We start from the raw sequence: 26,181 nt of genomic DNA on the forward strand, positions 1-26,181 counted from the left end.
TTACTGACCTGCGTTCTGCGTGGCGTTGCTCTTGGGTGCAGCCAGTACTGACCTGTGTTTCCCGCGTGGTGTTACTGACCTGCGTTCTGCGTGGCGTTGCTCTTGGGCGCAGCCAGTACTGACCTGTGTTTCCCGTGTGGCGTTACTGACCTGCGTTTCCCGCATGGCGTTACTGACCTGCGTTTCCCGTGTGGCGTTACTGACCTGCGTTCCGCGTGGCGTTGCTCTTGGGCGCAGCCAGTACTGACCTGTGTTTCCCGCGTGGCATTACTGACCTGCATTTCCCGCGTGGCGTTACTGACCTGCGTTTCCCGCGTGGCGTTACTGACCTGCGTTCCGCGTGGCGTTGCTCTTGGGCGCAGCCAGTACTGACCTGTGTTTCCTGCGTGGCATTACTGACCTGCGTTCCGCGTGGCGTTGCTCTTGGGTGCAGCCAGTACTGACCTGTGTTTCCCGTGTGGCGTTACTGACCTGCATTTCCCGCGTGGCATTACTGACCTGTGTTCCGCGTGGCGTTGCTCTTGGGCGCAGCCAGTACTGACCTGTGATTCCCGCGTGGCGTCACGGACCTGCGTTTCCCACGTGGCGTCACTGACCTGGTTTCCCACATGGCATTACTGACCTGCGTTTCCCGCATGGCATTACTGACCTGGCTTCCCACATGGCGTTGCTCTTGGGCGCTACTTTCCTTCCACCTGAACAATGTCTTCTGGAATTCCCTCCACAAGGATCGGTTAGTGACAAACTGTCCGCCTTTGTTTACTGGAGAATGTCTTTGGCCGTTGCTTGTGGCTGTTCTTTCTGCGGCTCAGTATCCCCGTTCAGTGGAGTTTTCTCAGGTGTGTGTGGCAGTACATGACTGTTTTCTGGCTTCTGCCATCACTCTTGAGAGCCAGGTGAAGTCTCCTAGTACCGTGGCTGTCAAGGAAAGCCCTCCCTGCTTGTGGCTGGTCTACGGTTTGCAGACGGAAGTTGCTTGTCACTTACTCTGCTAGACTTCAGGGCTTCCTGTAGGTTAGTATCTGTTATCAGTTCTGAAGAACTCAGCCTTCCCCTTGTCAGCCATTCTGTTTCCTCTCCTTCTGGGACATCCATCGAATGTATGCCAAACCTCATTCCATCTTCTGCGTCTTATTCTGTCCTCTGCATCCCCACGTTATTCTTTCTCTGTAATGTTTTTTTCTTTTTTGAGACAGAGTCTTGCTCTGTTGCCCAAGCTGGAGTGCAATAGTATGATCTCCACTCACCACAACCTCTGCCTCCTAGGTTCAAGCCATTCTCCTGCCTCAGCCTCCAGAGTGGCTGGAATTACAGGTGCACACCACCACCACCAGATAATTTTTTGTATTTTTAGTAGAGATTGGTTTCACCATGTTGTCCAGGCTGGTCTCAAACTCGTGACCTCATGATCTTCCCATCTCGGTTTCCCAAAGTGCTGGGATTATAGGCATGAGCCACCATGCCCAGCCCTTTCTCTGTAATAATTTATCTGAAAATTTTTTATCTTCCTATTCGCTGAGTAATTTCTTTATCTTCCTGGTCACTGTTTCTCTTTTCTACCGTGTCTAGGTTGGCACCAAATATGTCCGCATTCGTGTTTCATTTCTAAAAGGGCTGTTTGGTTTTCTTTTAAATTTGCTGTACCCGTTTTTAGAATTTCCAGTTCCCATCACATGCTTTAAAGTTTGTTTATTTCTGCAAGCGCTAAGCAGAGCTGCCTCACGGTGTGTCTGGCATCTGAGTGGTCTCGGTAGCACTGGTGGGTTTCCTTGTGAGCTGCGCTCTTTGACCTGTGCCGTCCCGAGGCCTGGGCCAGACGCTGCTTCCTCCAGGGAAGATTTGTTCTCTCGCGCGGCAGCCCCTCAGAGACCTCCCACACTGCTGCCCTGGGCCCTCTGTGTACAGGCCCAGATTTTTCTGTGTCCTTTATTACCAGCTCTGTTTACAGACCCCTGGCGTCAGAGGAAGGGGTGAGCTCAGATCTGAGGCCAAGAAGCCATTTCCCAGGTGGCTACAGCTGAGCCTGGTGGCCAGGTCTGAGCATTGTGGAGCCAGGGTCCACAGCATCCAGGTGGTGGTGGGCAGGGATGCCTGGCCCAGGTGCTGGCAGTGCTGTGACCAGCCATGGCCTCAAGGTGAATCTCCTCCTGCCCTGCTCCAGCCACACCTGCATGCTGTGGCGGGCACTGGCGGCGGAACCTCGCCTGGCTACCCAGGTCCTGGGGCTGCTGCTGGAGATGATGAGCAGGGACGTCCCATTCAAGGAGAGCCGAGCCTTCCTGCTGGGCCGAACCCCAGACCGCGTGGCCACGCTGCTGCCTCTCTCGGTGAGTCAGGCTTTCGGGGCCACCCTGACCCACTGTCCCTGCCCTGTTTGCCTCGGTGCGGGGGGGGGGGGAGGCCCCTCGATGAGGTGGCCGGGACACCACCGCACGGGCACCTGGCAGCAGCACCGGCTCGTAAAGGCCTCACAGGTGTGGGCCCTCAGGGGAGACCATTTCACGTTTTATCCTGCAGAAAAAAAATAAACCCAGCTTGGCAATGTTTTAAGCAGTAAAGCAGCTGTGAGAATTTCCTCCTCCTCCCTTCTGAGGAGCTGAGAGCAAATGGTCTGAGGTCTGTCCTGTGAAGGCTGGCTGCCCGCCTATTCCTGCCTCCTGCCTCTGCCCGAGGGCCAAGCTGGACAGAGGTGTGCCCCGACCTGCCTGTGCTGCTGCTCCCTGGAGCTCCACGCATGGGATCCAGGGGGCACGATGGGGGATGCAGGCTTGTTAGGCGCAGGGCGCAGACTCTGCTGTGGCCTGGAGGGAGGCATGGCCTGTGGTGACTTCTCCCCAGGCCACCTGTGCGCTGTTCGAGGTCATGTCCACTCCTGCGGTGGGGCCAGCCGTGCTGGAACTCTACCCCCAGCTGTTTGTGGTGCTTCTGCTGCGCGTCAGCTGCACTGTGGGTGTCCAGCTGCCCCGGAACCTGCAGGCTCAGGAAAGGAGGGGTGCCAGTCCAGCCCTAGCCACCAGGAACCTGGAGCCCTGCAGGTATCTGGGTCCCCACTTCCCACCCCCAGTACTGGTTTGCAAGCACAGGCACATGTGTCTGCACACGTGCGTACACGAACACGGTGGGGGGAGTGGGACGGCAGATCGGAACCATGGGGAGCACAGAGTGACTTTGCCTCCAAGGCGCCTCACGCAGGTGCAGGGCTGAGCCACCAGTGGTGACATCACGGCCACCCTTCTCACGCCGGCTATTAAGGCCTTCCTCCTCGACTTTGAGGGCAATATGCACAGTGGTGCTCAACATGGGCAGCTGGTGGGAGCTTCATGTGGCAGCTCAGACAGGATCAGGGTGGTGCCTTCTCTTGGGAGTGGAGTTATGGGGAGTCTTTGGGGTGTAGACTGGAGCCAGCCATGGCAGGACCAGCTTTGTCCCTGCAACTGTCCCAGCAGAGCGGCCTTTGGCACGTGCTCCCAGCCCCACATGGAGGAGCTGCCAAAGTCTCTGACATGGAGGCACTTCAGGTCCTACACACATCCTGGGCCCATAGAGAAGATAGAGCAAGCTGACACCCTGGGCAGGTCTGGCTGTGTGGCCTGCCCCCAGGACCATGAGCCCATGTGAACACAGGGCTGCTACGTCCTGCTTGCCCTGGAGGGCTCTGGCTCTGTCCCACCCAGGCCGCCCAGGTTTGGGCATGCACCTTCACAAGGATGCACTAGGGGAACAGCCTCACTTCACCCCCCTGCCAGCACCACAGGCTGCTCAGCCACAGGCCGACTCATAAACCCCAGTGGGGCCAGCTGCCAGGGCTGCTCAGCCCCTCGCAAACTGAGTGGAAAATGTGAATGGGACGGGCAGCCACCAGCCGCTGGGCCTGGCATGCTGGGAGTCAGTGTCTCTGCCCCTGAACTGTGGGGCCGCCCCCAAGTACCCCTTCACTGGGACGACTGCAGAGCCTGGCATACAGGCTGTCGCCAGTGGGTCAGACCCTTGCGGGTGCCACATTCTTAAATGCTCTGGCCACAAAAGCAAGGGAGGCACCCTCGTCTAAATCACTAACACGTTCCTGAGCCAAACACACGCCTCCCGTTAGGTTTGTTGTAGCTGGTTGTGAACTGCTGCGTGTGCGCCATTTGCAGCCTGGAGTGCAGCCCTTGGTCCAGATGGCGCCTTGCAGGCCTCAAGACCTGGAGCAGGGTGTGGAGCTGGAGGCTGAGCCAAACTGACCGTGGGTCCTTCTGCTTGGGCTGGCCCAGCCTGCTGGTGTCAAGGGCACCTCCCGTGAACGCAGTGACGGGTGTGCTTCTCAGCTCTGCTATGGTCAGTGCTGGCTGTCCTGTTCCCAGGGCTAGAAGCCCCCTTGGCACCCAGGCTACCTGGGCTCAAAGATCAGGCCCCACACTGGAACCATGGGACTCCTGGTACACCCAGAGCTGCCTTCTAGCATGTCCTGCCTTGGGGAGGGACCCCCGAGAGTGGAGCCTGGGGTTACTCATCAAGGGCCATGTGAGGGGCTGGCCCTGCTGTTGGTTAGCACCAGGCCACCCAGACATACCCATGGGGGCAGTGGTATACTGGAAGCAGACCCCTGGCACCTGCTTCCTGGGCTGCCAAGACCCCCATGGCCCTCAGCTGCTGCAGCTTCTGCGCAGCTCTCAGGCCACCTCAGTCCTGCTGGCATCACCGGCCTGTGTGTCCAACCTCCCAGAAGCTTCATGAGACCCATCACTAGATCTCTAACAAGCTTGTCCTGTGCTCCTGCGCTCACCACACCCTCCTGGATCCCACCTGCATGAGAGCCCTAAACACCATCCAGGCGAGCAGGACCTGTCCCCCAGCTTGGCAGGGCCACTTGCTCCCTGCCGGGCCCACCCCACGTCCCAGCACCTGCGGCCTCCTGGTCAAGAGGCCATTACGGGAAGGGAGCCTGTGGGACACCTGGCAGGTGACCAGTGCAGTGGCAGTCACCACAGCCAGTGGCCACCACATGGCTCATGCCGCTTGGGGGTTGTCTTCTCTGGGCCAGGCGCTCGTGGGGACGAAGCCTTGTGGAGGCAGAGGTCCACAGGCATCAGGGGCCTAACGTGTGAGGTGCTAGTGGGCAGCAGAAAGCCACGTGGCAGGGGCCGTGGGCACCCGAGTTGCAAGGGAGGGTCCTGCTGGGTGGGGATGCTGGTGCAGGGCACCCTCTTCCCCAGACCATGCCTGTTGGGTCACACGCTATGTCCTGCCCACCGGCAGCCTCGGCAGAGAAGGGCTCATTTGAGCTGATGGCAGATGCCAGGTTCAAGCCGGGCCCTGTGGAGGCTTCAACATCAAACTCTCCCTGTCAGTTTCTGGCCTCTGGGGAGTCAGGAGAGATGGAGAGTTGTCCAAGTGTCAGGCCAGCGGTGGCCCGAGTTCCTGCCTGTTCGCTCTCTGGGGTGGGAGTGGGAAGAGACCTGCCTGCTCTTCAGCATGGGTGGGCTGGGTGCACCCCTGCAGCCACTCCAGCTCTGAGCACCATCCTCCCACTCACTTGCCAGCCAGCCTCAGCCAACACTGGGAATGGATCAGGGGCTTGGCTTGGCTGCTTCCCAGAGGGCTATGGAGTCTCCTGGGGTACAGATGTGAGAGCCTGAGGTGCCAGGCAGGAAAGGCCCAGGGGTGGGCACCTGTGGTATGGGTGCCCAGCATTGTCCAGATGTCCAGAAAGGCAGGCAGGTGTGGCCAGGGGGCTTTAGCTGTGTCCAGCTCTCACTTGGATACCTCCAGGCCAACATCTGCATCCTTGCCTTGGGTGGGGAAAACGGGGGCGCTCCAGCAGGTGGCCCAGAGCCTGCTTCCTGGAGGATGACTCTGGCAGGAATAGGGCTAGCCGCCAGGTGGACAACACACAGTGGCTGCAGACCGGAGTGGCTCCTCAGGAAGGGAGGAGGGCACATGTGTCCCCACCAGCTGAGCACCCTGGTAATCCTGCAGCTCTGCTGTGGACACCCTGCGGGCTGTGCTGCTCCGAAGCGGCAGCGAGGCTGTGGCCCAGCGCATGGACCAAGAAGGAGGCTGGGAGCTGCTCAGGACCTCGGCAGGGCATGAGGAGGGGGCCACCAGGTTGGCCAGGTGAGTCGTCCCAGCCCATTGCAGCTCCGGCACTGGCTGGGCTCCAACTGATCTCTGGGGGCCCGGGACGTGACAGTGATCAGGCAAGGGTCCCATGTGTGTCAGGCCAGTGGTGGCCTGAACTGCCTGTTCACTCCCTGGGGTGGGGATGGGGAGAGACCCCTTTGCAGAGGCTTGGTGAGACACGCTGGAAGGCACCTGTGAGTGGAAGAACTCCCAGAGCCTGGCAGCTGGAGGTGGACTGACCAGGGCTGTGCAGGGTGGGAGATGCCTGGGTAGGGTGCAGCACAGCAACGGCCCCTGCACCCTCAGCAATCCCCTTTCCAGGGCCATGGCTGAGCATGCGGGGCCCCGGCTACCCCTGGTGCTGAAGGAGCTGGCATATACACAGAGCAGTGCCTATGAGGTCCAGAGGGTGACCACCACCGCCTTCCTGGCTGAGGTAGGCCTTTCCAGGGAAGGAGACTGGGCATCAGGTTGGACCTCCTGCTCAGGGCAGGCACGGGACACCCTTCTCCAAACCCTGAAAGACACCCCCTAACTATGGCCTGCAAGGGAGGGATGTGGACACTAACCACCTCCTCCTGGTGTGCCAGAACTTGCTCCATCCCGCCCAAGAACACCTCTGTTCTTGGTGAGAGGAGGACCCTGGCTGCCTGCAGCCTGCGCTCTGAGGCCCAGGCCCTGCTGGGCACACCTGTAGCTGGGCAGGGCTGACCCCTGGAACTCCAGATGACTTTGGTGGTGTGGTCTTGCCCATGGCCATGTAGCAGGGCAGGGTGGGGTTCAGAGTGGGCCCCAGCGGCAGAAGTGGGAGGGGCTGCCACAGATCTGAGAGCCAGGGAGTAGGTCCTGCACCTCATCTGCCTCACCGGCGTGGGGGCAGCCTCTGGTGTTCTGGGCATGGGCTGGTGGGTTGGGTCCTAGGGTCAGCTGGAGGGGCAGTCACGGCACCCCTGCCTGCAGCTGCTGAACAGCAACGTGGCCAACGACTTGATGCTCCTGGACTCGCTGCTGGAGAGCCTGGCGGCGCGGCAGAAAGACACATGCGCCAGTGTGCGGAGGCTGGTGCTCCGTGGCCTGGCCAACCTGGCCTCCGGCAGCCCTGACAAGGTGGGGCAGCCCCCAGCCCTTCTGGGGCCCAGAGAGCTTGGGTGCAGGCTGTGCATGAATGCCACCCTGTCTGGTGGGGTGGCAGACAGTGACTCTGGGACCCAGGCTGAATGTAGGGTATCCTCAGGTGCGGGCCCACGGCCCCCAGCTCCTCACAGCCATGATTGGCGGGCTGGATGACGGGGACAACCCTCACAGCCCAGTGGCCCTGGAAGCCATGGTGGGCCTGGCGCGGCTGCTGGACCTGATGGAGGCCTGGGACCTGCGCTCGGGGCTGCTGCACATGGCCATCCGCATCCGGCCCTTCTTCGACAGTGTAAGCTGCACTGGGGGTGGAGAGGTGGGGCGGGTGGGGGAGGCAGGGCCCCAGCCCTTCCTGCCTTTTACTCTGAGCCTTAGCCCCAGCCCCATCCTGCTCCCTGTCATTCTCCCACCGCTGCTAGGTGACCACGGAGAGCTCAGACCTGCATGGGTGCTGCTTTGCTGGGCCTGGCAGCCCCCACCCGTCAGGGAGTGTTTCCTGGCCTGTGTCAGGCGAGGGCACCATCAGTGCCAGGGGCTAGGACAGGCAGGCCCACAGGGGCACGGCATGTGAGGGGTGCATGCTGCCTGTCCCTCCCAGGAGAAGATGGAGTTCCGGACGGCATCCATCCGCCTCTTTGGGCACCTTAACAAGGTCTGCCACGGAGACTGTGAGGACGTCTTCCTGGACCAGGTGATGGGTGGGCTGGCACCTCTGCTGCTGCACCTGCAGGACCCTCAGGCCGCTGTGGCCAGCGTGAGTAGCCAGGGGGTGGGGCGGGTGGCTTCAACTGGATTCAGCCTCAGTACTGCACCCCTCAGGCCTGCAGGTTCGCCCTGCTCATGTGTGGCCCCAACCTGGCATGTGAGGAGCTCTCAGCTGCCTTCCAGAGGCACCTGCAGGAGGGCCGGGCCCTGCACTTCGGGGAGTTCCTCAACACCACCTGCAAGCACCTGGTGAGGGGCAGGGTGGGGCCAGGTGGATGGGGCGGGGCCAGGTGGATGGGGCGGGGCCAGGTGGGGGGGCCAGGAAGAGCTGACCAGGCCTCTCCCCAGATGCACCACTTCCCAGACCTGCTGGGCCGCCTGCTGAGCACCTGCCTGTTCTACTTCAAGAGCAGCTGGGAGGACGTCCGAGCCGCCGCCCCACTGTTCACGGGTGAGCACCAGCCCCTGCCCTGCCCCCATTCTGCTAGCAGCCCTGCCTGACACCCCCACTTCACAGGGTTCCTGGTGCTGCACGCGGAGCCCAGGCAGCAGCCACAGGTGGAACTGGACCAGCTCATTTCGGGTGAGCACCCCCTCCACAGGGCCCCTGTGCTGGGCCCTGCTGACCCTGTAGGCACCCGCAGGGACTAAGTGATTTTCCTGGATTTCAGGATTTTTTTCCCTGTCACTGGTGACCTCATCGTCTCTAGTAATTCACGGAAACTTCTTAACTGTTCCAAAAGAGCTTAAAAAACACTAAAAAAGGAAAAACTATCTTTCCGTTGGCTCCTGAGCCCTCCCAGCAGAGGCTGTCAGGAGAGCGTGGCCCATGAGCAGGCATAGGCGTGCGGAGGTCACAGCCCCCAGGCACGGTGGCTGCAAGGCACTGCCCCAGGCAGCCCCTCCCTCTGCCCCCAGCACTCCAGATCCTGCTGAAGGACCCGGCCCCAGAGGTGCGGACGAGGGCTGCTGAGGCCCTGGGTCGCCTGGTGAAGCTCGCCTGAGGCTCCGGCCAGGACCCCCGGCAAGGAGTACCCACCCAGACCTGTGCCTGAGCTCCAAGACAGGGCCTCCTGAGGACCAGCCGCAGGGTTGGAGGGGCCTGGCCCCAGAACAGGCACTGCCAGGGACCAAACCCAAGCCCTCAGTGAGGGATGTGCCGCGGCCAGACAGGGTGTGGGAGGCCGTGCGCCCAATAAACTCATCTGCTCCCAGCAAATGACTGACAGGGTGCGATGCCACAGCCTCTTAGGGGATGGGCCAGCGGGTGCCCTGGGCTGGGTGTGGTATCCCCACCGTTTTGCAACACCGAGTGGGGGGGCTCGGCGCTGTGGTGGGGGCGGCTTTGTCGGCAACCCCAATTCAAGAAGGTGGGAGCACCAGGCAGCACAGGGAAAAGCCTCTATTGACTCCAGCGCAACCGCCCCGGCCCCAGGGCAGGCGGCACAGCTATGAGAAGAGGCGGATGGTCCCATCTGCCCCCGAGGAGAAGACCCACGGCTGAGTGGGGTGGAAGATGACGTCCAGCACTCCCAGGTCTCGGGTCAGCGTGTGTCCCTTCAGCACCTTGACAGGCACCAGCAGGGGGTTCTGCAGAAGGTCACTGTGGGGACAAGGATGACTTAGGACACAGCCAGACACCACTGCCCTGGGGAGGGGGCCAGGCAGGGTTGGCACTCACTTGTACACCATGCCATGACAGACGATCACGCTGCCGTCATCCGACCCTGATGCGAAGAGCGGGTACCGGGGGTGGAAGGCCACAGCCCGCAGAGCTTTCTTGTGGTGTCTGTGGGGAGCAACCAGGTTGAAGGCAGGCTAGGGCTAGAGGGAGGGGCTCCACTGGCCGCCTCCACCCCTAGCTCTTCTCACCTTAGCACCTTGTATGGCTTGGTGGAAAGGTCCAGGTCAAACCACACCAGCTTGCTGTCGTAGCTCCCACAGATGACGTTGTCACCTAGGGCCCAAGGCTATGATTCAAGTGTCCCACCCCTCCCTCACCTGCAAGGTGCACAGCCCCCACCCCCCGCCTGCAGGGTGCACAGCCCCCACCCCTCACCTGCTGGGTGCACAGACAGGCTGGACACCCACTTGCAGTTGGGCATCAGCTTCTTGGTGAGCTCCTGGCGCAGCAGGTGGTAGAGGCGGATGCTGCGCTGGGACGCCACCAACAAGAAGGGCCTCGAAGGGTGGAAGGCCACCCGCTGCACCTGCCCGTGGCTGCGGCGGAATGGGCTCTGGCTGCGGCGACGGCTCAGCTGATGGATCAGCACCTGGGTGTGGCCCTGGGTGGCCAGTACCACGGCCAGGTAGTCCCCACGCCCATGCCAGGTCACCTGCGTCACTGGCTGCAGGAAGGCAAGGCTGGCTGATTGGCTGAGCCGGGCCCCTCCCACGGAGCCTCACCCGCAGCGCACCCACACACCTTGCTGTGGCAGATCCGCAGCCGCAGGCCCACTTGGCGCTCCTCCTCTGAGGCCTCCAGCCAGTGGGCAGGCTGCGAGGCGGGCTCCTCAGGCGGGACGAAGGCACTCAACAGCTGATCCGTGCCGCCTGCCACCAGCCGGTCCCCCAGAGCCGGGTTCAGCAGTAGCACCGAGTCCTCCCTGTGGGCCAGGCCCAGACAGAGCCCCTCAGCATGGCGCCACCCCGGGCTCCCTTGCCCCCAGGGGTCCCACTTACACGGCCACAGCCACCAGGCAGACGGTAGGGTTAGGGTTCCAGGCCACACTCCTCACCACGCCCCCCACAGGCACAGTCCTCACACAGCGGGCAGTGGCCACCTCCCAGAGCCGCAGGGAGCCGTCATCGGAGCCTGGGCACAACAGGGAAGGCTCTCAGCACCTGGACATCCCACCTGCCCCCAGCTCAGGGCTGCCCCCAGCTCAGACCCACCTGAAGCCAGCCACTGGCCCCCAGGAGAGACACTGAGGCAGCGGACAAGGTCACTGTGGCCCCTGTAGACCTGAGAAGGCGGCGGTGAGGAGCCAGGCACGGAGGGCACAACCCCAGCCCCCTAGTCTCCGCTCAGCAGGTGAGGAGCCAGGCACGGAGGGCACAACCCCAGCCCCCTAGTCTCCACTTACCAGGGCCTGGCACGTGGGGAAGGGCTGCAGGTCCCTCGGCCGAGGCAGCTTGGGGATGAGGTCCTCGGGGTCTACGTTCACCTGGGGCAGGAGAGCGCCAAGTCAGCCTTGCCCCACGTGCTGCCCCCCAGGCGTGCCGCCCCCACACACCCTCATCTTGCGCTGCCGAGGGCACAGGTACAGGTCGAGGCAGCGCTCAAAGCGTTCCTGGATGAAGCGTCCGTAGGCAGGCACGGCCCGCAGGCTCGGGAACTTGCGCGGCAAAAAGCTCAGCTTCCTCTCGCTGGGCTCCTGCTGTTCCCACACTGCACGCTGTGGAGGCCGGGGGGACTCGGGTGAGGGGGGTCGGGGGGCAGCATCGGGGCAGGGCCCAGACCCCCGCCAACGCAGGCCCACCTCCTCCTCGCCAAGCAGGTATTCGGGGGGTGGGTTATACGACTCCGCATGGCCAGGCAAGGCCAACTTGGGTGCAGGCACGTGCATCTTGTGACGCCCCAGCACGGCATTGGGGTCCTCCTGAGCCCACAGGTCATAGAAGCTGGGGGTGGGGTCTCGGGGCCGGCGAGGCTGGATCCAGCCCATCTTAATGGCGTGCACCATGCGAGAGACCTGCACAGACAGCCGGGTCAGGACAGACAACACAGGGTGGGCAGCCCAGGCCCAGCCCCAGCCCCAGGGGCACGGGGCAGCCGCACCTTCTCCTTCTCCACCAGGGAGGGGATGAAGCTGCGCTTGTCGGCTGGGCGGTTGGTCACCGGATGGATCATGATGTCCCCACTGAAGAAATCGACAGCCGGCTGGGGAACAGACGTGGGCACGTGGGCCCGGGTGGCAGAGCCCCTGACGGTGCCTTCAGAACCCCCCAGGGCCAGCCACTGCCACCTACCTCATAGGGGTCGAAGCCTGTGTCCCCAAACTGGCCGCTCTGCAGCCGCCGCACCAGCGCCACCTGCTCGTCGGTCAGCCTCAGGTCCCGCCCTGTCATTGGGTCCTGCACGGTGCGCCTGGAGGCTGCCAGTCAGACCTGCCCCACACCCCAGGCCCACCCCGGCCGACGGCCCTGCCCCACCGGCCCTCACCAGTAGTCAGGGTTGTCCATCTTGTCCAGGAACTGATCCAGCTCATCCTGGGTCCTCAGGGGCTTGTAGATGCACCTGCCATCCAGGTCATAGCCCACGTGGGGGAAGTCGTCATACCACTCCAGGGGCACGTTGCCCACCGTGTTCCGGATGTCCTGCAGCCAGCGGGTGCCACCATGTCAGCATTTGACCCTACAAGGCCCATCGAGGCATCGGGTCGCCCAGGGGAGCAGGTGAGGAGGTTGCGGAGTGAGTGCAGGCCCAGCCTCAAGGGCCCTGAGGTCACTGGCCCCGACATACGCCCTTTCCCCAGCCCTGGGGTCTGACGTGGCACGGTGGCCACGCTGCCCCCACCCCCGCCCTTGGAGGCGCCGGAGCTGCACCTTCACATTTTCCACTGAAGTGGTGCCAACCCCAGAGCTCCCCCCTCGTTGGATTCCTTGGCCAGGGCTCTGGGCAGCCACAGACAGGGATGACCTCATCACCCTCGGGCTCCCTCCCCTGGCAGGGGCCTTAGGCAGAAGTGGGCAGCTGCAAGACAGGGACGCAGGGAAGACCCCAACTGACCCACTCCGCAGAGAGACAGAAGCCAAGGCCTCTCCGTGGGAGCACCCCGCTGTCTGCCCCCGGCCCCTCCCCAGGCAGAACAGCCACGTTCCTGGATGCACATTCCTGGTTGCAGCCCCTGCCAGCCGCCACCCTCGCTCTTTCCAGCCTGGGGACTGCTGCCCAGGCGGCTGCTTCCTGCAACGGTAGCCACGGGGAGGGGCCCAGGCAAGACAGAGCACAGCTGGGAGCCTGCCGCCCCCCCTGCCATAGGAGGGACCCCCTTGGGCCCTGCCCCTCCCCAGAGGGCCACCCCCAGCACCTCCCCACACTCCTGCCTTCCCTCTCCTCCCCATGGGAAAAGGGGGCCATCCCCAAACTGGAGAATGGGGGTATGTGTATGTCTCCTGAGGGGCCTCATGGCCCTGGAGAGGAACAGGAGAAAGGTGGGTTAGACCCACGAGGAGAGGGGTCCACACAGCACAGGAACTGGGGACCTGGTCAGGGCCTCTCAGGAGGCACAGTCTGTGCCAAGCCTGGAGGAGCAGGTGCAGGACAGATAGGCAGGGACTGAGCTCTAGGCCCTTGAATGCTCGGCTGTGCCCGCCCCCTGCACACACGGCCTGGCACAGGCAGGACCTGGCGCACATGGAGTCAGAGACAGACAGGGTGCGGTCAGGCAGCAGGGCCAGGGCGGCTGGGTTAACACGGTTGTGCCACAGGAGAAAGTGGGGTGGTGGGTCCCGCTGACCTCCTTCCCCTCTCCTGCGGAGGGGGGGGGCACTGCAGTCTTGGGGCCCTGAGTAACTGTGGCCTAGAGGCCTCCCGCTTCCTCCGCATCCCCAGAGACAGGACGATGCTCCAAAGACCCGCACCCCGCCCCCGCAAGCGTGGCCACAGAAGGCCCAGGGACTCGGGCAGCTCGAGGAGCCTCCGGGCCAGGAGGGGCGGGGCGTGCACGGGGGCGGGGCCGGGACGCCGCTATAAAGGCGCGGCTCGGGGCCCCACTCCAGCCCGGGACGCACATGTGCGCGCGGCGCCCGGCAGCTGCCACCGCGGGGCGCAGTCGAGACCCCGCGCCTTGCCTTGGTGCCTTGCCTCGGCCCCGGGTGGCCCGCGAGGCCCGCGGCGGCCGCAGGAGGCGGCATGAGCAGCGTGCGACGGAGCTGACGCCGCGCCCCCGCTGGCCCCATGTCCTTCGCTACGCTGCGCCCGGCACCGCCGGGCCGCTACCTGTACCCCGAGGTGAGCCCGCTGTCGGAGGATGAGGACCGCGGCAGCGAGAGCTCGGGCTCCGACGAGAAACCCTGTCGCGTGCACGCGGCGCGCTGCGGCCTCCAGGGCGCCCGGCGGAGGTCTGGGGGCCGGCGAGCCGGGGGCGGGGGTCCAGGGGGCCGGCCAGGCCGTGAGCCCCGGCAGCGGCACACGGCAAACGCGCGCGAGCGGGACCGCACCAACAGCGTGAACACGGCCTTCACGGCGCTGCGCACGCTGATCCCCACCGAGCCCGCCGACCGCAAGCTCTCGAAGATCGAGACGCTGCGCCTGGCTTCCAGCTACATCTCGCACCTGGGCAACGTGCTGCTGGCGGGCGAGGCCTGCGGAGACGGACAGCCGTGCCACTCGGGTCCGGCCTTCTTCCACGCGGCGCGCGCGGGCAGCCCCCCGCCACCGCCACCGCCGCCTCCCGCGCGTGACGGCGAGAACGCCCAGCCCAAACAGATCTGCACCTTCTGCCTCAGCAACCAGAGAAAGTTGGTGAGCACGGGCCGGGGGGCACCGAGGGGGCCTCCAGTGCATCCCTCAGGCCACACCTGCCAGGCAGAGGAGGCGAGGCCACGCAGGCAGGGCTTCCCAGCAGGGCACAGGCAGGCACACCTGTAACACAGGCCTGGTGGGGGCTGGGCCTTCTCCTTGGGCTCCTCCTCTCCAGGAGTCCCTAGGACACCCAGCTCCCAGTGGAGTGTGGAGTCCCTCCCAGGGAGCTGCATGAGGGGCAAGAGCTAGGGAAGGCCAGAGGGGGCCCTACCCAGTGCGGGGAAGCTGGGGCGCTGGACCAGGCCGCTGCAAGCTGCCGATCCAGCAAGTTGAAAAGGTGGAGTGAAAATAGCCGAGTTCATAAGATGCTGCTTCAAGCCCACCCACCTGCCCCTGGCAAGGGGCAGCAAGAGAGTTGGGACCCCAGGATCTTCGCAGCCCCTGTGGCCCACCAGCAGCCTAGGCCATCTTGGGCACCTGCTGTCCACTCCCCGCCCGGGCTGCACAGCAAGACACCAGGTCCTGTAGGGCTGGCGGAGACATGGACCATGGGACATGAAGGCAGAGACTGGCAGGAGATGTGGGGGTCGGGGAGGTGAGGGCCCCTGCAGGAGACGCTGGCCAGCTGTGATTTACAGCTCCTGCTGTGCTTGGTGGCACCGGAAAAGCAGGGTGAGCAGGGAGAAAATACGGCACGGCTTTTCCCAATCCCCATTTCCTCTCCAGACAGCACGCGCGAGCTCCTGGGGCCTGAACATCTGGGAAATTTAATTTTACAATTTCGGCTGTGCAGCAGTGTGCTCCCCTCCCCAAAATGCTTGGGGGAAGCTGGGGAGAGCTGAGAAGGAGGTGCCTCAGCGCTGGCCACCTGAGACTGCACCCAGCAGGGAGGCCAGAGAGGCGCAGACTGGCGCTGGGTTCTGCCGGGCCCTGACACTCCTCCCTCCCCTCTGCAGAGCAAGGACCGCGACAGAAAGACAGCGATTCGCAGTTAGGAGGTGGCCGGCAGCAGCCAGGAGGCAGACGCTACTGGGGGAGGTGGACGCCCTGGGCGACCACAGACAGTCCCACCTTGGACCTGAGCTGGGCAAGGTCCGCCGTGAGCACGCCCCCGAGGCCAGCCCTGCCCTGGCTGTGAGCGGGGCCGAAGGACAGACGGACGTACAGACAGGCACCGGCAGCGGGACTCTGTGCTGGCCCCAGCAACCTGCCCGGGCCCACTGGAACTTTCTGCGCTGGCTTCGGGCCTGGGTTTTCTTCTGGCCACTGTGTGTGGGCATCTTGTGTTTTTGATATGATAATATAAAGTCTGAAAATTTTTGTATAATTAAAAACAAAACAGTATCTTCCAAATATGGAGACCAACTGTCCGCTTGAAAGTTCCAGAATGCACCCCTAGCCCGAGCCTCCATTCCCACCCCTGGTGGTCCCATCCTCCTTGGGCTCCCTGGGAAGCCCTCACTTTCCAGGGTTCAGGGCCATCCCTCCCTGGGCTGAGGCGGTGAGGACAGGCTTAGCTCTCCCACAGAGGCCTCTATCGGAAAGCTGTGGGGTGGGGAACGAGGGATCCATGCCGGGGGAGAGGGTTGGGGAGGAGCTGTGTGGCAGAAGGTAGGAGGGTGAGGAAGGACAGGGCCCCTGCCACAAGGCAGGGACGGGGGCAGCAGCAGGGCAGGGGTGCCCCACTCTGGGGCCTGCCAGGCACCCAGGGGACAGAAGAATGAGGAGGGTGCCACATCTGGCCTCGGAGTGCCAAGGAGTGGCCACAAGGAGTGGAGCAAGCTGTGCTGCCCGGCAGAGGGGGTGGGTGCCCTGCCTCCACCAGCCTGGCCTGGAGGGACGTCTTCTCCGTCTGCACCAGGGCCACTTGGACCCTCCACTGCCCACATGGGAATGAAGACCCCCTGGCCACCCTCCTCCCACCACCGGGCGCCACCCAGCCGGCTCCCTGAAGACCCCGCCCACCACAGGAGGTGGGTTTTGCCCCAACAGCGGTCTGCACACAGCTGGCCAGTCATTAAAACCCTGCAGGTGACAATTACCATTTAGTGGTGTGAGCTCAGTGGGCACAAAGAGAAGAAAGGTGGGCGGTGCTCCCCCCAGCCCTGCCAGGCCACAGCCTGACTTCTGGCTGGGTGGACAATGGCTGACAGTGCCAGATGCGGGCGTTGGGGCAGCGCCGGTCCCAGTTCCCTCCTCAGCACAGGCACGGATGCGCCCCCGGAGGGGAGACCAGGTGCTGTGGCCCACGTGGGCATCGGCGCAGGGCTGGGCCAGGACTGCCCCTCCTCTGCAAAGACAGGCTCCAGGGAACCACGGAGCAGGAAGCAGTGGTGTAATTTTGGAGGAAATTCTCAAAGCCAGAGCCATTAAGGGCTAGAGGGGGGCTGTGTCCAATCTGATAGAAATATAACAGGATAAAAAGTCACAACGGCAGGTTTCGTTCAGAGAGAAACCCAACCCCAAATTTCCTTTCCCTAATCCTGCAGGAGCCCACAGCTGGCCAGAGGGAGGGGAGGAGAGGACAAGCTCAGTCACCGCAGAAGCCCCCGCCCGCCGGGAAGCCAGGCCCCAGGGGACATGGGGGTGCAGCTAGGGGCTAAGGCACCCCGTCCCTCCCCTTTCCGGGTGCTTTCCTCACACCCCCACCCAACACCCTCCCAGGCACTAAGGCGCCAGTGAGTGAGGAGTGGGGTGGACCCAGGAGCAAGGCCCGCCGGGCACTCTGCACAGCACCCGAAGGCCCACGGCCCCTACGCCAGCCCTTCCTCCACGGGCACTGGGTGTAGTTCTGTAGGGAGGGTCTGCGACCCACATGCCCTTCACCTCCAGGCCTCCCATTTCCAGACCTGGGCCTGGTGGGGGTTGCAAACCTCCACATGAACCCCCACCTCAGTGGCCAGTCAGCGTCAGGGACAAACCTGAGGAGCGGGCACCTGGAAGATACTGAGCCCCCAGGGCAGGGACACCAGGGGCTGCCGGCACCAATGGGCACCCCATGGCCAGAGCCCAGTGCCGGAGGGATGCCAGCATCAAGCTCGGAGCGGCAATGCCGGAGGGCAGACTGGAGCAGTGGGAAGGTACCGGCCGAGCTGGGGGGTCTGGGCAGGGTCACAAGGGACTGCAAGGGAAAGGGAGGTCAGAGTCCCCAGGATTGGGGCCAGAATTTGGGGTGTCTAACGAGGCCAGAAGAAAGGGCCAATTGACCCAGAGGACTCAGAGCTAAAAGGATCCCCAGGGCCCCGCTGGTTGGGGTGCCGCACTCACAGCCAAGCCCTCTGCAGCAGGCCTGACTCCGACCGCGGCTGCAGCTTGGCCAGCCTCAGGCCCGGGCAGCCAGCCCAGCCGCTCCCTGAGCTGCACCGGTAGCAGCGGCCGAGGGCCTGGCCCGCCAGCCAGCAAGAGGGGAGGGGTGGGGGAGGAACACTCCGTCACCCTCCGCTGCTCCAGAAATTCAAACCAGACCGGGGGTGGTGTGGGCTGACCCCCAGGCCTGCGGCGGCCCACCCCAATCCCCTCTCGGCTCACAGCCGCCGGGCAGAGGAGTGGCAGGTGCTCCCTGCCCACCACAGCCCCTGGCTCCCTTCCCGGAGTGCTGGCCTCACCTCCACAGAGACCCAGGGCTCCCTCTGCCTGTGCCCCTCAGAGGCAGCTGGGACGGAAGGGGGCCCAGCCCGCACCCTGTGAGCCGAGCTGGGCTGGAAATGCTCTGCTGGGCCTCAGCTGTCAGCTCCTGTCCCCGGCCTGGGGAACGAGCTGCTGGCGGCACACATGATTCATCACCGGCCGCCTGCGCCCACCGCCAGCCGCCCCGCCCTGCACAGCACCTGCGGGCGCCAGGAAACACATGTGACCCCTCCGGGTCAGGCCCCGCACGAGACCCGGGCCAGCCGGGGGCACACGCAGACCCAGCGTCACTGCTCTCCTGGGGGCCGCCCAGCCCCACGGACAGGCCCCCAGCCCAGACTGCACCGGACACAGGCCGAAACTGGCTGATGTGTCGGCTGGGATTTTTCCGCTCTCGATGAGCCCCCTTCCCTCCCCCTCCCCAAAGTGGCTGCAGCTGTCAGGACCACAGATTGGAACTGCAGGTATGGGGCTGGCCCGCTGCCCGCCTCCTCCCGTGTCTGTCTGCGAGAGAGGAAGCCGGCCCACCTCTGGAATCCTTCACTCTCTCCTCGTTCCGCCTCTCCCACCTGTCCCCGGGGAGCGTGGGGTCAGCCGCCCTCACTCCGTCTCTCTCTTCCCCGGCCCCTCTCCGATTACAATGCGGGTAGTGTTCAGCGTTCTCGCCGCTCCCCTGCACGCAACGCCCGCCTGTCTCGGAGCGCCACACAGCCTTCCTGTGCGACGCGAGGCCTCCTCCTCCTCCTCCTCCTCTTCCTCAGGGCTGTATCTGTCAATGTACTCAGGGCACGGCCAGGGCAGGAGGCTCACCTGCTGCATCTCACCCTACTGAAGGTTCCAGTGGGTTGCTGGGCCCTGGAGCCCAGGCCAAAGGGGAGAGAGAAAGCCAGGTCCTGCTTGGCTTCCTCCCCAAAGTCCAAACCGGTTGAGCAGACCCTAGCCCAAGGTGGGGGCCCAGGCAGGAGGAGCCAGCAGCCCAGACCCCCTCACCTCCAGCACTGCTCACGTCCATGCATCTGCCCTTCCAGAGGCTTTGCACCCACAGCTCAGCCTCCTCCCTGCACCTCCACAGCGGGGAGGGCAGCACGTCAGCCCCTTGGGGTCTGCAGGCTGGAGAGAGGGAACTACTGGTCCAGAGGTTCCTGCAGACCCTGGCCTGCCTCAGTCTCTGGTGGGGCTGGCCCAGGGACAATGGCTGTCCGACCCCTGCAGAGCACCCCAATGCCTGGCGGCTCATAAGCAGGGCCTCCCAGAAACTCCTGCAGGATGCTGGGATTGGGGCGTGGCCCCTCACACCTGTGCTCCCCTTCTCTGCCTGCTCTGAGCCCATGACTCAGTGCAGCTTCTAGTGGGTGGGGACAGGGCTCCAGAACCCTAACCCACTCAGCCCCCAACTCCAGACACCTCCAAAATCTCAACACGGAAACTTTCCCCTCAGTCCCAAGCCATACACACACGCACCTGTGACTCCCATCCCCGGCGGAACCACCCTGGCCTTAGGACACAAACCCAGACCCAGCCCTCTGCAGCCGGCCTCCCCGGAAGGCCCAGAGCCTGCAGCCCCAGCACCCGCCCGGCAGGCCTTGCTTCCCCAGCTCAGCTTCACGGGCTGCTCTGCCGGCCCCAGGGCAAAGCCTCTGCTCAAGAGCCCCGTGGAGCATGCCCACCCCCCCACCTGGGTTTCTGCCGCCAAGGAGCCTGGCCCCAAGTGGGGACAGCAGGCCAGGGCCTCCACCACCTTTGCAGCACACAAGCAAGGGGCCAAGGCTCTGATGAGGCCACGCCCACCTGCCAGCCACTGCCCGGCCTGGCTTCATCTGTGAGCCCAGGGTGCCCCCATGAGGGCCCTGGCTTCCCCCCGCCCCTCCTCACTGAGCCCAGGGGACTCTCCCAAACAAGAAAACAGTGCGGCAGGCCAGGCCTAGGAGGGCCTCTCTGGCCAAGGGGCAGCAGCAGTCACGCCACACACACCCACCCACAGCCAGGCCAGCAGGACGCGCCCATGCCCCTCCTCAGTGGGAAGGGACCAGCCCCGAGGGCCAGCCCCAGCCCAGCCAGCAGCCCCCTTGGAGAGAGGCATACAGGCGGCCTCGGGGTGGATGGCCGCCAGGGAGATCAGGGCGGTCTGCAGGCCCGGGCGCCCTCCGCAAGCAGCGTGAGGAGGGCCGTTTGCTTGCTGGGAAACCTGAGCCGAGGCCGCGCTGCCAGCAGCGACGCAAGCCTGAGTGCGCGCGGGGCCAGGAAGAGGGGCGGGGGCGGGGGCGGCCGGAGGAGCGGGAGGCCGCCAGCGCTGAAGGCAGCTGCCGGTTCAGTAGCTGGGAGAGGCCATTAACGGCACTTGGCGAGAGAGCAGAGGGGACCACGGGTTCTGGATGCTGGCAGGCCAGGTTGCATCCCTGTGGGAACTGACTCAACCCAGGCAGGGTCAAGGGCCCCAGGGGGCCTTGCAAGGGATGGCCCCAGCCCCGTACCCGGGGAACGGGAAAGGGATAGCAGAGGGCGGCTCCTCCGGCCAGAGTTCACGGCCACCCTGACCCCTGCCTGCCACACTTTCCCGACAAACATGGCCGCAGGCTGCTGGGCAGGCGGCGGGGGGTGGCTGCATCCTCTGCCTGACAGCTGCCCAGCCTCAGTTTCTCCCACACGCTCAAATCAAATCGGAGTGGCTGCTTCTGCAAAGGCTGAGCAGCCCCCTCGCCCCGCCCCTCCACCCCGGCCCACCTCCCCGGGGGTCCCAGCAGCTGGATGAGATCACGTCTGTGAAGCTCCAGGCGCGGTGGGAGAGGGGTGAGGTGGCCATGCGGGGGCGGGGCAGCCTGAGGCTCAGCCGGCTCCTGGGGGCCCCCCACTGCCGGCGGCAGGACCCCAGCCAGGCCCAGCGCCTCCTCCAGGGGCTCCGCCCGCCTCCCTCCGCCTGCTGGCTGCTGCCTGCACATCTGGGGGAAGGGAACAAGGAGCCGTGAGGGGCTGCTCAGGTCTTCCAAAGTCAGCGTCTGTCAGGGGGTCCCTGACAGTGACAGGCCCAGAAGCCCCAGTGTCATCCCGGTCCAGGCCTGGGTCCAGACCCAGGAAGGGCAGAGAAGTGGTCAAGGAGAAGGGGAGGCAAGTGGACAGGGGTGGCAAGGAGGAACCTCCCACCAGCAGGAGCGTGGCCCGGCCCTCTCAGCACCGCAGCCACCGCTACCCGTGATCCCCAGTCGAGATGGCCACTCGCAGGATCCGCACCCCAGCAGCACCCTCCCTGCCCTGCTGCCAGCCCTGAAGGGCCCCGGCAGTGAGGTTGGCCCAGGGACCTCTCCCAGCCAGCTCTGCCCAGTGCCAAGGAAGACCAGAGTCCTGGTGCCACGGCCACCTCCAAGGACACGGGGCTACCCAACGGGCCCTGCTCTCTTCACCCCACTGTCTCCTCGGAGCACGGCAGGCTCAGCACCTCCTACCTCCCAAGCCTCCTCCCTGCCCACCGTGGCCCCACATCACTCCCCTAGGGCCACCCCACTCTGCTCCAAGGGAATGGAGGCCTTCTCTGGAAGGGAGGCATCTGCACCGGCCTGGCCTGGCTCCTGAAAGCTGAGCTCTGCCGCCCCCTCGAGCCGCTGGCCGGCTGTGCTGGCGGGAGCCCCGGCGGCATCCCGGCTCCCTCGCTGTCACTCAGACCAGCATATGGGATAGTCATCACCGGAGGAAGCAGCCCCCACAGCCCTGGCCGGCTTCCTCCCGGCACGGCAGGGGGCTGCCCACCCGGCAGGCAGCAGTGGCACCACACGGCCCCGGCGAGGCACCCCGGGCAGCAGGGGACGCAGGCCCTGCCGAGGCCCCTCCCCCGGCCTCCGCACTCCATTTACAAGCATCATCGATTTCTCCAAATACCAAATATAAAAAAGTAGCCGACAGGATGTGGCTGCCGACAGCCAGAGCCCCTGGGAGGGGGAGGGGAGACAGGCAGAGAGCGCACGGCGTGGCCCCCCTCTCTGAGTGAGCCCGCTGCTCCGGCCAGGAAACCAATTTATTTTGTTTTGTCTCTGTTCTCTGAATGCGCAGCAGAGACCGGATCGGGCGGGCAGCCAAGACTCCTGCAGCCACAGCCAAGAGAGCCGAAGGATGGGGGAGGAACCTGGGTGGGGGGGACGCGTGTCTCCCCAAGGTCCCCGGGGATAGCCCCTGACAAGCAGGCAGGAAGAGCTCCTTTGGGAAGGCCCTATGCCAAAGCCTCCTCCTTCGCCTACAGCCCCCCAGGGCCCAAAGGGGACTCCACCTCACACCCAGGTACTCCACTGGGACCACAGCCCTGCCTGGGGTCAGGCCACACTGAGGAGGGTACAGGCGGGCAGTGCCTCTGACCCCAGAGCTCCTCAGAGCATCCAGCCCCTCCCAAATGAGGGCAGCCCTCACGAAGCCAAATCTGCTCCTGGACACAGCCCGTCCCAGCCTCTCCACGCCTGCGGAGCCAGCCCAGCAGCAAACTCCTAACAAGAAACAGCCAGCCTCCTGCCCCTCCTGAGAGGTGCTCCTGGGACTCAGAGGCCCAAAGGCTATAGCCCCAGCCTATGTCAGCCACCACAGGGGGTGGGGGGAACTCCAGGGGAAGGGAAGGGTCACAGCTGCCCAGAACACCGGGAGGTGGCCCAGCTCTGTCCTGCCAGAGGCCAACCTGTGGCCCACCCTACAGCAGGCACGACCGGGGCGCCACCCATGCCCATCGCCCCCACCCAGACCATGCATGCTGCCCCCAGGGAGCCCACAGCCACCCTGCAGATGCCACAGGAGCCCCGGGGCCTGTCCACAGGCCAGGACCGACACGGGGCACGGAGCCACACCCAGCTCCTTTCCTTTCGCAGGTGATGATGACACACAAACACTGTAGTCATGTGTCCCAGACCCCGAAATTGCTCTTCCAGACAGGGAGCAGGACCCCGAGCCAGGACGCCCACTCAGGCCTCAGCATTCTCACTGCCGCCAAGACGCCTCTGCCCCTGCCAATGTGGCCCACCTGTGGGTAGGCCCCAGCACACCCAGGGCAACACTGGCCCCGAGGCCCCGCACCTGCTGGGCTACAATAGAAGCTGCCCCACCCTGCCAGCGGGAAAGAAGCCCCGGCCCACCTCCTCATCAGAGCTGTCCTCGGCATACTCATCTGCGGTCGGGACACTCGCCATCTCCGTCCTGGGGCAAGCGGGGTCAGCCTGCAGAGAGAGGGGGAGAGTGGTTACCTCAGGGAATGGAAGATGCCCTTTGACCCTGGGTAGACAGACCCCAGACCCAAGCACCCCACCACCCCCAAGACACTGAGCAGCTCCAGCCTGGCCCAGGCCACAGCACAAGGCCAAGGACATCCAGCTCAAAGGGAGCCTCTGGGGGCTGTGGCTGGTACCCGGCACCACAGGTCCTGCCCACGGCCCTGTCCTCTGCAAGGCTGGGCTGACATGGGTGTCAGGCTGGACACAGGGCCACTGGGGCAGTCAAAAGCAAAGTCTCCAGCCGAGAACTAAGGCCACCCCCCACCCACCACCAACCACCCATACATGTCAAAGTTGCAGGATTCCTCCCAAAGGCCCCACCCAGGACTCCTGCCAAGCCCCGCCTGGGACCAGGGGCAACATGGTGGGGGTAGGAGCAGACACAGGCATCACAGCGGCATCACCGGGTGCAATGCTCTTGAAGGGGCCGGGGCACACATTGTCCTGGGGCCACATCCAGCCCGGTCCAGCCAGCAGAAGGCCCAGAGAGGCACCCACACACTCAGAATGCCTGCAGCCCCCCGCATTCTCCCACTCCCCATGTCCACAGCCCAGGCCAACCCCATCCCACCAGGTCACAGAGTGGGCGCCACTGAGAATTCACATCCCAACCTGGAAAACAGATTCTGCCCTCGACTGGGGAGGTGAGGATGGCTCCAACCAGATCGGGTTTACTGGCGGAACCAGGACTGATGGGGAAAACAGGCCACCTCTCACCCTTGGGGGCAGTAAAGCACTCGGGCGCAGGAACCCCAGAGTGAGGGTGGGCGTGCCCCACCCCCGCCCTGAGCCCCTCTTCCCTCCTGCCCAGGCCGGAGCCAAAGGCCTGTGCAGCCAAGCTCCTCCTCTGCCTGTTTTTCCCTTCAATATAAAGAGAGATGGGAGACTAAGTTTTTTTCCAGGCCAGGAACAAGGAAGGATTCAGTTTCCACATCTCCCACCACGGCTGACAGTGGCCTGGGGCACCCAGTGACACTGAGCTCTTGCCCCTGCCCAGGGCACACAAGCCCCCACAGCCACAGCAGACACGCCAACCCCGGCCCCAAGCCCCAGACCTGCACGAGGACAGTTCCACGCCCAGCTGTGGTCAGCTGCCCCCGCCCAGCCTCTGCTGCACGGGTCTCCACAGTGGCCCCGGCTGAAGCACCCAGGGAGTCCCAGCCTCAGTGCTGCTCATGGGCCAGTCCCAGGGTCCCGGCAGGTGACGACAGACTTGTCCCCCAGAGCTCTGTGCCCCGTGGCCCCTGTGCTAGACACGGACAGGCCACAGCACAGGCAGGCCCTGGGCAAGGGACAGAGGTGCCCTTCAGAGGTGCCCTTCAGAGGGGCACAGCAACCCCATGGGATAGCTGCAGGGCACACTGAGTCCACCAGGGGGCGGCAGCACCCAGCCGGGCCCAGAGGTGCGAGCAGGGGCGGTGCGGGCAGGGGCGGTGAGGGCAGAAAGGCCCCTTCAGGTTCTGAAGACAGATGCTGTGGGGCATTGGAAATACACACACACACATATATATATATATAGTTTGTTTGTTTTGGTTTGGTTTTTGCCAAGCACAGTGGCTCACGGCTGCAATCCCTCCTCTGTGAGAGGCCAAGGCAGGTGGATCACCTGGGTCAGGAGTTTGAGACCAGCCTGCCCAACGTGGAGAAACCCCATCTCTACTAAAAATACAAAATTAGCCGGGCGTGGTGGCATGTGCCTGTAATCCCAGCTACTCCAGAGACTGAGGCAGGAGAACTGTTTGAACCCGGGAGGCAGAGGTTGCAGTGAGCTGAGATTGAGCCACTGCACTCCAGCCTGGGCAACAAGAGCAAAACTTCGTCTCAAAAACAAATTAAATTTAAAAATCAGAAGAAAAGGCCACTAAAACCCTAACGAGGCTGGGCACAGGGCTCACACCTGTAATCCCAACACTTTGGGGAGGCCAAAGCGGGCAGATCAAAGTCAGGAGATTGAGACCATCCTAGCTAACAAGGTAAAACCCCCGTCTCTACTAAAAATACAAAAAAAAAAATTAGCCGGGTATGGTGGTGAGCACCTGTAATCCCAGCCAATCGGGAGGCTGAAGCAGGAGAATCACTTGAACCCGGGAGGCAGAGGTTGCAGTGAGCCGAGATTGTGCCACTGCATGCCAGCCTGGGTGACAGAGCAAGATTCCATCTCAAAGAAAAAAAAAGCCTCTAACGACACAGACAACAGAACACAGACCCACGCCACACTCCGGACTCCTGGGGGACAGGACTCCTCCCGTGATGACCATGCTGGAGTCTGCCCAGATACTCCAGGACCCCACCACCACCTGCAGGAGCCCCGGCACAGCCTGACTGAGGACCTCCGCCGCCAGTGGGGGGACATGAGGGAAGGGTCCACAGGCAGGGATCCCCGAGGAGGGGCCGGGCCTGACGGAGCCCAAGAGTCATGTGAAGATCAAGGAAAAGTAGAGAGAGGGCGGGCAAGCGCCACTGGGCAGCGGCAGGTGGGACTGAAGCACCAGCGGGTGGGCAGGGAGCCGCTGAGCGGAAGCGCGAGGACATGGTGTCAGGACTTGGCAGTACAGCAGAGGGCAGTGCCGCTGGAGCCCAGGCAAGGCAGCTGCAGTCCCTGAACCGTGTGTGGCCTCTGCCCGGCCCCAGGGCTAGAATGTCACCATGAGGACCAAAGGAAGAAACCCAGGGTGGGTTGAGCCAGCCAGAAACGGTGTCCAAGCACTTGGCCCCTACTGTGACTACAGCAGGGCCTCCCTGCCCAGCATCAGGCCAGCCAGGCCGTGCCCCACTGCCATCAACCAGGCACGTGACAAAGGCTTTGCCCTCACCTCCTGGGAGAGAAGACAGAACTGCCAGGGCCTGGGTCGGTGGGAAGGAAACTCTGCCCCCAAGGCTACCTTCCCTATGGGGTCTGCCCACAGGAGGGTT

General features: G+C 64.0%; 2 protein-coding genes across 12 annotated transcripts in view; one reads left to right on the top strand and one right to left on the bottom strand.

The window, feature by feature from the left end:
* The window catches only part of MROH1 (maestro heat like repeat family member 1), a 110,387-nt gene extending 101,221 nt beyond the window's left edge, over positions 1-9,166 (top strand). Inside the window, exons 33-43 of one of the 8 annotated variants that reach the window (XM_032256029.1) lie at positions 2,162-2,327; positions 2,839-3,035; positions 5,959-6,096; positions 6,424-6,538; positions 7,063-7,209; positions 7,337-7,525; positions 7,832-7,987; positions 8,053-8,187; positions 8,275-8,389; positions 8,456-8,521; positions 8,857-9,166. In XM_032256029.1, coding sequence (XP_032111920.1) covers positions 2,162-2,327; positions 2,839-3,035; positions 5,959-6,096; positions 6,424-6,538; positions 7,063-7,209; positions 7,337-7,525; positions 7,832-7,987; positions 8,053-8,187; positions 8,275-8,389; positions 8,456-8,521; positions 8,857-8,942 — 1,510 coding nt within the window. In that variant the 3' untranslated portion in view covers positions 8,943-9,166. Of the gene's footprint in view, positions 1-2,161; positions 2,328-2,838; positions 3,036-4,136; positions 6,097-6,423; positions 6,539-7,062; positions 7,210-7,336; positions 7,526-7,831; positions 7,988-8,052; positions 8,188-8,274; positions 8,390-8,455; positions 8,522-8,856 lie in introns of those variants that run through there. The other 7 variants (XM_032256034.1, XM_032256049.1, XM_032256041.1 and 4 more) reach the window with 7 other exon arrangements.
* Positions 9,167-9,322: 156 nt separating this feature from the next.
* The window catches only part of BOP1 (BOP1 ribosomal biogenesis factor), a 29,062-nt gene continuing 12,203 nt past the window's right edge, over positions 9,323-26,181 (bottom strand). The window contains exons 3-16 of one of the 4 annotated variants that reach the window (XM_032256069.1): positions 23,134-23,214; positions 12,104-12,258; positions 11,911-12,028; positions 11,720-11,821; positions 11,421-11,633; positions 11,175-11,336; positions 11,025-11,105; positions 10,834-10,903; positions 10,621-10,753; positions 10,364-10,544; positions 9,998-10,286; positions 9,811-9,895; positions 9,620-9,727; positions 9,323-9,541 (exon numbers count right to left, since the gene is read on the bottom strand). In XM_032256069.1, the coding sequence (XP_032111960.1) occupies positions 9,388-9,541; positions 9,620-9,727; positions 9,811-9,895; positions 9,998-10,286; positions 10,364-10,544; positions 10,621-10,753; positions 10,834-10,903; positions 11,025-11,105; positions 11,175-11,336; positions 11,421-11,633; positions 11,720-11,821; positions 11,911-12,028; positions 12,104-12,258; positions 23,134-23,214 (1,932 nt within the window). In that variant the 3' untranslated portion in view covers positions 9,323-9,387. Of the gene's footprint in view, positions 9,542-9,619; positions 9,728-9,810; positions 9,896-9,997; positions 10,287-10,363; positions 10,545-10,620; positions 10,754-10,833; positions 10,904-11,024; positions 11,106-11,174; positions 11,337-11,420; positions 11,634-11,719; positions 11,822-11,910; positions 12,029-12,103; positions 12,259-14,218; positions 14,465-18,844; positions 19,304-23,133; positions 23,215-26,181 lie in introns of those variants that run through there. The other 3 variants (XM_032256080.1, XM_032256071.1, XM_032256077.1) reach the window with 3 other exon arrangements.

This window comes from Sapajus apella, unplaced genomic scaffold (assembly GCF_009761245.1).
Source record: "Sapajus apella isolate SASKATOON/1434 unplaced genomic scaffold, GSC_monkey_1.0 scaffold3, whole genome shotgun sequence".
Classification (NCBI taxonomy): Eukaryota; Metazoa; Chordata; class Mammalia; order Primates; family Cebidae; genus Sapajus; species Sapajus apella.